Source organism: Bison bison, unplaced genomic scaffold (genome assembly GCF_000754665.1).
Source record: "Bison bison bison isolate TAMUID 2011002044 unplaced genomic scaffold, Bison_UMD1.0 scf7180017864148, whole genome shotgun sequence".
NCBI lineage: Eukaryota > Metazoa > Chordata > Mammalia > Artiodactyla > Bovidae > Bison > Bison bison.
In genome coordinates, this window is record NW_011494720.1 from 9,446,492 (window position 1) to 9,457,320 (window position 10,829).

Sequence of the window (10,829 nt, forward strand, 5' to 3'; positions counted from 1 at the left end):
ATTTTTGCTTTTATTTCCAATATTCTGCGAGGTGGGTCATAGAGGATCCTGCTGTGATGTATGTCGGAGAGTGTTTTGCCTATGTTCTCCTCTAGGAGTTTTATAGTTTCTGGTCTTACGTTTAGATCTTTAATCCATTTTGAGTTTATTTTTGTGTACCCGTTCTTGATCCCCAAACCAGTCAGAGGTCAGATTTTCAAACTCATCAGGGATAGTGTGGAGGGAGAGGGGGGTCATTTGAGGTGGCACTAGTGATCAAGAACCCTCCTGCCAGTGCAGGAGACATAAGAGACTCAAGTTCAATCCCTGGGTTGGGAAGATCCCCTGGAGTAGGAAACAGCAACCCACTCCAGTATTCTTGCCTGGGAAATCCATGGACAGAAGAGTCTGGTGGGCTACAGTCAATGGGGCTGCAAAGAGTCGGACGTGACTGAATGCATGCGCATGCACACACACACACACACACACACACACACACAGTTCTGCCAATTCAATCATGTTAAAAATAGAATTAAACAATTTGAAGAGATGGAGCTTTGGAGATGAGAAGGCCATCTGGATGGTGTGCAGGGAAAATTAATATTCACCGATATATAAACAGGAAGAATTAGGCCAACAAAAATTCAACTTACATGAATTTGTTTCTAATTTTTTTCTGTGTTTGTGTTTCATAATAAAAATTGGGTAAGTTAATTATGCCTAGTCCCTACCCTTGAAAAAGCACCTAATCAAAGTCTGATCTACAGTTCTATAAGTTAAGCATATTGATTGCATTCTGTAGTTACTTGTGGGGAAAAAAAGAAAACTACTTAGCCCAAGTTACTGAAATTTGTTATCATTTTCCCCTCTAAAACAGCACTTAATCATTTTTTAACTTCTCCTTTCTTTTGTTCACATCAGCAGCTCATTTCCAAACCATCTGTTACAGGATAGAAAGTCATAAAGAATTTATATAGGCTAATTAACTCCTGCCTAGGGTCTGAGAGCAGGTAAAAAATGAGGTTGGAAACAGTTCATTGTTCCTTTCAAGGCAGGTTTTTATGAGAGTTATGCTTGAGTGTATTAGATCAAAACCAACTATGATATTGAATAGTAATAAAGACTTCCTCATCACTAGTTGTATAATCTTTCATTGAGTTCTCTTTTCTCCTTTGTTAGTCCACATTCCTGTAAGTGTGGCAGGAAAAAGAAACCCCAGGTTTCAAGCTCTCACCTTTGAGGCTCCTGCCAAAGATGCAAGGAAGGAGCTGTTCAGGCTGGTCCCCGCCAAGGAGCTGATGTGCCTTGCAGAGATGTCGTGTATATCCATTTCAGCGCTGCAGCTTCAAGTGTTTTTAATACTTTATAAAGACAAACTATCCAGAGTATTTTTATATAATGTTGGATGAATCAGGACATGTCGTGCTTTCAAAGTTTCTGGGAACATGTAACATGTGGCTGGGAGAGCCAAGAGCCCATTGCGTGCACAGGTTCTCCTGAGGTCTTTTTCTCACGTTGGGGCAAAGTGTCTGACCCACTGAGTTACAGCGAGACAAGAGAAGCCCCACTTTGTTCTCATGCTGGCTCCATCAAGAAGGCAGGATATGCAAACCAAGGATCTGGGAAAAGTGTACAGAAATGGGCTCAGCAAATCTGATGCAGAAACTGAGGCTCTGAACTAAGTGTTCTGAAAATTCCAGGATGGAGGAAGATTTGGGAAGGCTGTTAAAGAAGCTGAATCAAGGACCTCGGGTCATACGACTCTGAGCCTTTCTCTCTTAGCACCTGGCACTCCATAAGCTCCTGGAGCATCTGGGTTTGCAGCCATGTTCAGGTCTCGTTCCAGAAGAACAAATCTGTGCAAGCTGAGGATTCGGCTGTATTGTTTATAAAATCAGATTTGGTCTGAGAGATGAGTCAGGATAATCTTGATTCTCCTTTAGTAGACACTGAGAGCCACCTATTCAGTTTTTTACTGATGAAACCCATGGATTGTGATTTCATGGGTCTTACGATTTTAATCATAAAGGGATACTTGTCTTATATATAAGTTCAGTTCTATGATGGTGCCCACGGTCAAGAATGAAAACTATGGGCAGATTTTGTCAAGATTAAACTTGACAATTTTAACCTGTCTTGGGGAGAAGCTTACATTTTAGTGTAAAAGAAAGGTCAGTTCTAGCCATGTTTAGAAGAATTAGCAGAAGTCTTAAAGATGACTTTAGAAGTACTAAAAAGCAATTTGATTTTTCTTTTTTGTTTCTGAGACTTTCAATATGTGGAGTTTAAACACAAAAAATGCTGTCTTTATGATGTTCTGCTTTATGTGTTACTTTTGTTATATTTTCAGATTCAGTATGTATCTCATGCAAAAATTGTTTAATGAGTTATTTTGGGTGGGCCAGTAAAAGTGGAGCCAAAGGGTAATTTTGCCAGTGAGGAAGAAAATTTTCTATATGAACATGTGACAATATGTATGGTGTATGTGCTGATTGTAAAATAAGTTTTTTAGCCTTAAAGCACATCAGCATTGAACGTGAGTGTTCTGCTTTTCAATGAAATAAACACCGTTCTCTAAGAACACAACGCTACCTACATTCTCCCTTTGTTCATACACACTGGTGTTTTTGCTTCCTTTCCATCTCTTTGCTACAAGATGACTGTTGTTCCTTGTATTATCACCTTGGAATTGTATTTCGAGTTGACATTTGAATTCTGATAACAATAAAAAGTATACATAAATTGTCAAGAGAAATCAGTTTTCATCTGCTCTCTTCTTTCTGAACGTGCATTGCTGTAAAACACGCTTCCCACATGACAGAGTACACCACGGATCCAGGCAGCCAATTACTGATGGAAGTTAGGTGGTCCACCTTCAATATGCGTCCTCTGCTCCTTTCCGGGCTCTTTGCACCATTCCCTGACCCATGTGTGACCCAGAATAACATTCAGACTCTTCTCTGGTCTGGTGTTATATGGCATTTCCATTGCCTGGTTTCCAACTCTCTACCCAGGGTCTTCTATGCCAGGCTCGAGCCAAGCTGTCAGTAACAGATTTTATTCCCAAGAGTAGAATTTGTTCTCATGATTCCCCACGTTGCAGCTTTGAACACATTCATCCCAGTGCCAAAAATAAAAACATTAAAGATATATGTCAAGGCATCCTTCATTGTCAGGGTGAATATACAGGTGACTTACTAGGATTTCTCTATTGATCTTACAGGCTTCTTGGTACTCTATTCTTTATGAGGAAGAACAAAACCTTTCAGGTCTGTAAGAGCTTTATTATTTACATTTGGTAGGATGGACGAAGAACATGAAAAGAAAGAAAATCAAAGAGTTAAATCAAAAGAAGTACCGAGTTTATTTTCAACAAATGTCATAGCTGTATTGCCTTGGTATTACAGAATCCAGCAGTCCACAGTCAGGAACATGTTATTCACAGCATCACAAAAAAATGTTGAGGTTTGGCAGAAGACGGCAGCTAAGGAGAGTGTCTTACTTGGTTGGATTACTGTCAATTATTTCTGAGCATGCTAGATTCCCTACCATGTTCCAGCTTCTAGAACCGTTGGTGCGTCACTGTCTCCCATCTAATTAATTCCTTCTCATAGTTTCTTCAATCCAAGGAACATAGGGGGAAACACGAACATACACACCAGGCTTATTGGGGCGTGCACAGCCAAGACCCCAAGAAGTGACTCCTTGCAGAATGTATTTGTCCTTCTCAAAGCAGACCAGAGGCCCACCGCTGTCACCCTGTACAGAGGGAGGGGAAGCGGTGAGAGGACTAAGCATCCCTCCTTTCGTTATGGGATATCATCCTTCCATTACCTAAACATACGTTTCCCCAGTACTTGCACGCTCCTTTCCTTACTAACCAGGGGCTGGCTCAGAGGGTAAAGCGCAATGCGGGAGACCTGGGTTCGATCCCTGGGTCGGGAAGATCCCCTGGAGAAGGAAATGGCAACCCACTCCGGTATTCTTGCCTGGAGAATCCCATGGATGGAGGAGCCTGGTGGGCTACAGTCCACAGGGTCGAAAAGAGGCAGACACGACTGAGCGACTTCACTTCACTTTCCTTACTAACGGGCTTCCCCTGTGGCTCAGCTGGTAAAGAATCTGCCTGCAATGCGGCAGACCTGGGTTCAATCCCTGGGTTGGGAAGATCCCCTGGAGAAGGGAAAGGCTACCCACTCCAGTGTTCTGGCCTGGAGAATTCATGGACTATATAGTCCATGGGGTCGCAAAGAGTCAGACAGGACTGAGCAACTTTCACTTTCCTTACTAACATACTATTTGAACATCTGCTGTGCTTCAGTACTTAGCAAAGTATATTCAACAAAACCATACCATTTAGTGTTTCCTGGGGGCGGGAAATCCTTTATGAGAAGTGTACTCATCCCTTCAAATTTTGGGGGGTTTCTCTTAGGGAGGGTAACCCCAAGAACAATTGTAAAGAGGGTGCAGGGGGCCTTTGTCTTATACTGACCTCCCTTCCCTCCTGGAAAGGTCCTGCCCGCCAGCATCCTCCCAGAGGGGTGGGGGCCATGACCATGATGTGGCTGTGCCCTTACAACCACCTGGAACTCGAGGGCTGAGAAATCACCCGTGATGATCTGAGTCAATCATCAGAGACAGGCGTTAAAGGTTTCTGGGCAGGTTTAGATGGTGGCTCCGACTCACAAATCCTGCTCGAATTTGCTGCTTTGGGGCTGAAACGTCCAAGGGGCTGAGGGAGGCCGGCGCAAGATGAGCGCTGATCTCTCTCGTCTTTTCTTACCTGGCAGCTGTCAGTCCCTCCAATCAGATGGCCGGCACACAGCTCCGTGGGCCTGACCCTCCCGCCGAGATACTCGTTGCGATTACACACCTTGTTCTCGATCACAGGCAGGTGTGCTTCCTTCAGGCGGCCCTCACCAAAAGTGCCTGCGTTGAGAAAGATGAAAGAAAGGGTTACTGGATCCGAACCCTGTCCACACGGGAACTTCCAGAACAGCAGAGCAGGAATGATAGGTCTCCGGTTTATCCATGAGGTTGCATAAGACAAGGAGTCAGTTCCCAAAACTACTGGAATTCTTTTTTTTTTTTGACTCTTGAAAGTATAAATATTACATAAGCTTTCATGTTCCCACGACCTAGTTAATCTGGGCTTCTTCATGGGATTTTTGAGGTTTGTGTGGTTATCTTCTGCTTCTTTTTCCAAACTATAGAGAAATTTATTTTTAATATATGAGAGATTGAGAAATGCTAGCACCACTGCATGTATTTTACATGTTCTCTTCCAGGATTTTCATGTTTCTTTTACCTTACATCATTGTGCACCTTTTTTTCACACATTACATAGTAAGGATTTGAATCATCTTTATAGTGAGTATTTTATAATTCATCTTTATAATTAATATTTGAGTGGGGAGTCCTTTTGGGCTGAAGCAGATTTCTGTCCCTTGGACTCCCAGGAGATCCAGCCAGTCCATCCTAAAGGAAATCAGTCCTGAATATCCATTGGAAGGACTGATGCTGAAGCTGAAGCTCCAATCCTTTGGCCACCTGATGCGAAGAACTGACTCATTTGAAAAGACCCTGGTGCTGGGAAAGATTGATGGCAGGAGGAGAAGGGGACGACAGAGGATGAGATGGTTGGACGGTATCACTGACTCAATGGGCATGAGTTTGAGTAAACTCTGGGAGTTGGTGATGGACAGGGAGACCTGGCGTGCTGCGATTCATGGGGTCACAAAGAGTCGGGCACGACTGAGCGACTGAACTGAAATGAACTAAACTGAAGATTTCTGTAAATAGTGGTGATGGTTGTTCAACAGTGTGAATACACTAAATGCCTCTGAATTGTACTCGTCAAAATAGTTTAAAAAGTAAAATTTACATTCCTTTTCCAATTGGGTAAAGACTCTTCCATGTGCTTGTCTTCCCCACTGTATTTCTTTTTTGTGTGTAAGAAAAACTACTGTTTTACTTTGGCAAGTGGAAATAGAACCCTTGCACAATCACAAAAAGAAATGATATTTCTCCAGATGGACACACCCAGGTATGTCTCAGTATTTTCACAAATAATCCAGTTTTCTAACTTTGCAAGCCCAGCTTTCACGAGTTTTACAGTCTTTGCTTTCTTTGCCAGCATGAAACAGCCAAGAAACAAGGTACTACCTCTCCAAAGGCTTTTAAGAAACTTGGAAAATTGTCTTGTTCAGAAAACTCACACTGGAGTTGACAGGAGCTCCTAAGAGGACCACTGTTTGACAAAGAGGGCCGAGTCCCACTGCTGCTACAGCAGGGGAGGAAGGTCCTGACCACAGGAGCATTGAGTAGCAGATGTATTGTTTGAATTGAGTAGATTTGTGGATGGTGAAGCCTTATCAAAAATTTTTTGCTGAAAATTAATTTAAAAGTGTCCTGCTCTGACATCTGCTTTCTGAGCAAGACAGACATCGTGATGCGAGGGACAAATTCTCTAATTGACCAGAAGTTGTAGCGTGCAGAGGTGCTGCCATCCTGTGGCCACAATAGAGATGGCACGTCACGTCTGAGAGGCTGAGGCTAGGAGACTAAGGGTGACCTAGAGGGCTCAGCTGCTCATGGGTTAGGTGATGTCTCCTGATGACGGTGACCATGGGGATGATGGGGAGGGTTGGGGGTTGACCGTGATGCTGATGGTGAAGGTGGTGTCCATGGCGATGGTGGCGATAACGACAGTGATAATGTGAGATGGTGATGGTGGTTGTGGTTGTACAAGAAGCACAGGAGCTGCTAAAATACATCTGCAAAGCGCTGAGCTCTTCATATATGTTATCTTTATCTGCACAATGACCTTATACAGGTGAGAAAACTGAGGCGAACATGCAGAACATCATTTGAAAACATGGATTTTATGGATGAAGGTTTAGTTGCCAAATGGTACCAAGAGGTAAGGTGACTGGTCCCTTCTCTCTAGCCAGTGGCAGAGGCAGAACTGTGTTCCAGGGCTCCTGACTTCTGCTCTGATGTCCTCCACCAGCACTTCCAAAAAGTAAGGCAGAGATCTAAGACATCCTTATAATGTTCCTAGGCCCAATTCTGAAGGATATAACAATAATTTGTATTATAATATAATGCAGGACAAACTGCAAAGGGAAGCCGGGATCCCCAAATTATAGTTCGAGTGCTGATCCAGGATTTTGCAGGAACATCCCCTCTTGGTCCTCACCCTGTCCACCAAGGCCAAATGCCTTCCTAGAACTGGGACCTTTCTTTCTGCCCCCAGCTGTCAGTCTTCCCACCCTCTCCACACAGACACAGACCGTGCGGGTATTTGGGGAGACAGGTTGAACTATCATTTTGTTGCTGACGCACACTATGTTTAAGAGCTCCGTGTGGTTAAGCTCACGTAAATAATCTAACACCCTTAATCTGCAGCTGTGTCTAAACCCTACTTAGCTGAGGAGACAGTATTACCATTGGATTTATGGGCTGAGAGTCTCAAGGAAGCACTACCCCTCCCCTCGTCCATGTCCACGGATGGCCAATTATGGAGACCGGGCAGGTACCCAGACAGTCAGGAAGGGAGTGGACCTCATTCACTGGTAGAAATTGGTACACACGCCCATTTTCTCATGTAGGCTGCAGGTCAGAAGCAGTTCATCATGTGAGTCACGAGATTTATCTTACCTTGGGTTTCTCCCCAGCCAGTGATGTAACATTCTGTCCGGGCTGCAACCATGTAGTTCGGGGGTGGCAGACAAGCTGGGATTACCTCTTTCGTGATGATGGCAGGTCTGAAAGGAAAACATCGAAAGTTGCATTTGACTGCTAGGCTGGAGGCTTCTACCATTCACTGGATGAAAACATAAAAGTGTTAGTTGTTCAGTCGTGTCCGACTCTTTGCGACCCCATGGACTGTAGCCCACCAGGCTCCTCTGTCCTTGGGATTCTCCAGGCAAGAATACTGGAGTGGGTTGCCATTTCCTTCTCCAGGGGATCTTTCTGACCCAGGGATCGAACCCGGGTCTCCTGCATTGCAGGCGGATTCTTTACCATCTGAGCCACCAGGGAAGTCACTGGTTGGTTACCCACAGTAGGATGCCACCTGCCTCAGCCCCAGAGCCCTCCCAGCTGGTATTTCCTTGCTTCACTGACAGCTGAAAACAACTTTTCACCCTCACATTTGCCTATAGTATCTTACAAGTTAAACAAATAGAACGTTTTATTTAAAAGGTACCAGTTGTGGACAAGAAACCGGAGGTGGGAGCAGAGATGACAATGACTTTTCTTGTCTCTTCCGGCACTATGGGAACTTCATACCATGCACGCTTTTACATCAAGTTAATAGGGGTTCAATCAGTAGGTGAACCATCCAGCTGAAATACAGGGCTTTAAAAACAGCAAGTGCCTTGTGTCACCAGGAGCAAGCTGTCCCATTTTTGGGTCCTCAGTTTCCTCACCCATAAATGTCACAACACCATGGCTATAAGAATCTGATACAATGCAAGACACCAAATGAAAGAGGATTAGAAGTAATCACCTTGCATAAACAAAGTAGTATGTTTAAAAAAAAATAAACTTTTGCATGCCTTAGAATTCCAGAGAATCAAACATCAGAACTTTGATTTTTTTAGACTTGATTCTATCTATTTGTAGGGCTTCCCAGGTGGCTCAGCGGTAAAGAATTCGGTTGCCACTGCAGGAGATGCAGGTTCGATCCCTGGGTGGGGAAGATCCCCTGGAAGGGGAAATGGCTACCCACTCCAGTGTTCTTGCCTGGGAAAACCCATGGAGAGAGGAGCCTGGCGGGCTACAGTTCACAGGGTTTCAAAGAGTCGGACACGACTGAGTGACTGAACCACCACCATCCTCTTGGAGTCACCAGAAGAACCCCTGCCTCTCACAAGGAGCAGCCCACACTCACGTATGGGTTGCTCTCGTGGAACACTGATGACTGAGACTCCTGGGGTGTGGGGCGGCCTGAGGGTGGGTTCCCAGAAGCGCAAACGTATCAGTCTATCAGAGAACACGTCCAGAACCTCATGTTTACTAAATCACCTGTTTGAGGAGCAGAGCTTCCTGACAGCCCAGGGGACCGTGAAGAAAGGAGAAGAAGCTGGCTAAGCTGAGAAGGCCCTGTCTTCCCTTTCCAGGAGGGAGTCACTCCTCAGTGGACTGACCCAGGAAACGCATGATGTGTTTCTGCCCGGACCCAGAGAGCCCCCCTCAGACCCTTGACCGCTGGCCTCAAGGGTCCACTGGCCTGGCCGTCCTCCTCACGGTCACTACCGCCCCCTGTCACCTGGGACCCATCAGCCCGCCATTTTGGCTGTCCATCTTGTGACTGTTTTCGAAATAGCTGTCTCTTTATTTAGCTCACTCTCTTGAGACCTGTTTTCAAATACCGCTAACTTTTAAGTGACAGAAAAAAAAAAAATGGATCATTTTGTCAGACTTAATAAAACACCCATCCAACAGGAAACATAAAACCAGAGACAGGAAGACGAATGTGCTTTTGTGAATTGTGAGTGTGTGTGCACGCTGCCTTTCTTTTTTAAAGTGCTTTGACATACATAATTGCGATTGATTCCCCCGAGCATATTATTATGTTGAAAAGAGAATGTCAACCTGGAATAACTGAATAATTCTCTGATTATGAATGTATACTAGCTGACTGGGGAACTTATTGAAAGTGAAGGCGTTCAGTCGTGTTCGACTCTGCAACCCATGGACTATAGCCCACCAGGCTCCTCCGTCCATGGGATTTTCCAGGCAAGGGTACTAGGATGGGTTGCCATTTCCTTCTCCAGGGGGTCTTCCCAACCCAGGGACTGAACCCAGGTCTCCCGCATTGCAGGCAGACACTTTACCGTCTGAGCCAACAGGGAAGCCCCAGGGGAACTTAGTAAGTGAGAGAATTGTAGGGATAACCTGTACCTCATGTTTCAACACACTCTTTTTCCACGTGAGGAAACTGAGTCCTGATGCCTCTGTCATGACCACGTGGGAAGAACACCCCCTAGCTGCCACCTCCCCTGTATTCTCCCCTCCGCCCACCTCCATCCTCACCCAGCCCCTGTAGCAGGCGAGCAGGGCTGAGCCCAGGTTTCCTCACTTGAAGGTCAATGCTCTTCCCAAAGCCTGATGCCTTTGGGGTCCTAGCTGGTGCCAGCCCCACACAACTCTGTTACGGCTCGTAAATCCAGCCACGAGCAAAAGTTTTCAGGGCTTACAAGGTGAACGTCGTGGGCAAACCAGTACCTGCTCAGCTTGAGTAAGGCAATGTCCGCCTGAAAGGGCTCCCGGAACAGCCTGGACACTGGTATTTCCTGGACACTCTGTTCCTGGGCTTTCTCGTAGTGTGCACCCAGGATGACCTTGTAGAATGACAGCCCTAAAAAGCTAGAGAAGACATCCACATTAGCAGCAAAATAGGGGCCAGCCCTGCGTTGGGTGCCCTTTGGAGCCATAAACACCACGTCTCCTCCCCGCTCAGCTACCTACAATCGGAGGCCTCTGAATGGCAAGAAACAAGTTCTCGGTCTTCCTGAACCTGACAGTTAAGGAAGGTTCTCAGACAACAGAGGACGAATGAAACCAACACTGAGGTTGGCACAGGGCAGACACCAGGTCGGGAGCCTGGGGAGACCAACGCCCCTCATGGCGAAAGGCTCTGTCTTGCTGTCGATCCTGCTGCAAACTGCCGGACCAGGTCTGCCTCTTCGTTTCTCTCCAGAAACACCCCCTCCTCTCCCATCCAGCGGCCCTGGCCCAGCTCCTGGAGCGGAAGTGCCTCTCTGGGTTTCCCTGAACACCTGGGATTGATTTGGGGTTTGCTTCGACATGGAAGCATTTGCTGAGGTGGAGGACGGAGA

General features: G+C 45.7%; 2 protein-coding genes across 2 annotated transcripts in view; one reads left to right on the forward strand and one right to left on the reverse strand.

Moving 5' to 3' along the window:
- Positions 1–2,734, forward strand: part of SLC22A3 (solute carrier family 22 (organic cation transporter), member 3) — a 71,682-nt gene extending 68,948 nt beyond the window's left edge. Inside the window, exon 11 of the mRNA XM_010840899.1 lies at positions 1,159–2,734. Within this exon, the coding sequence (XP_010839201.1) occupies positions 1,159–1,219 (61 nt within the window). The 3' untranslated portion in view covers positions 1,220–2,734. The remainder of the gene's footprint in view (positions 1–1,158) is intronic.
- A 585-nt stretch (positions 2,735–3,319) lies between these two features.
- Positions 3,320–10,829, reverse strand: part of PLG (plasminogen) — a 47,692-nt gene continuing 40,182 nt past the window's right edge. Inside the window, exons 16-19 of the mRNA XM_010840900.1 lie at positions 10,216–10,356; positions 7,642–7,748; positions 4,763–4,908; positions 3,320–3,738 (exon numbers count right to left, since the gene is read on the reverse strand). Coding sequence (XP_010839202.1) covers positions 3,577–3,738; positions 4,763–4,908; positions 7,642–7,748; positions 10,216–10,356 — 556 coding nt within the window. The 3' untranslated portion in view covers positions 3,320–3,576. The remainder of the gene's footprint in view (positions 3,739–4,762; positions 4,909–7,641; positions 7,749–10,215; positions 10,357–10,829) is intronic.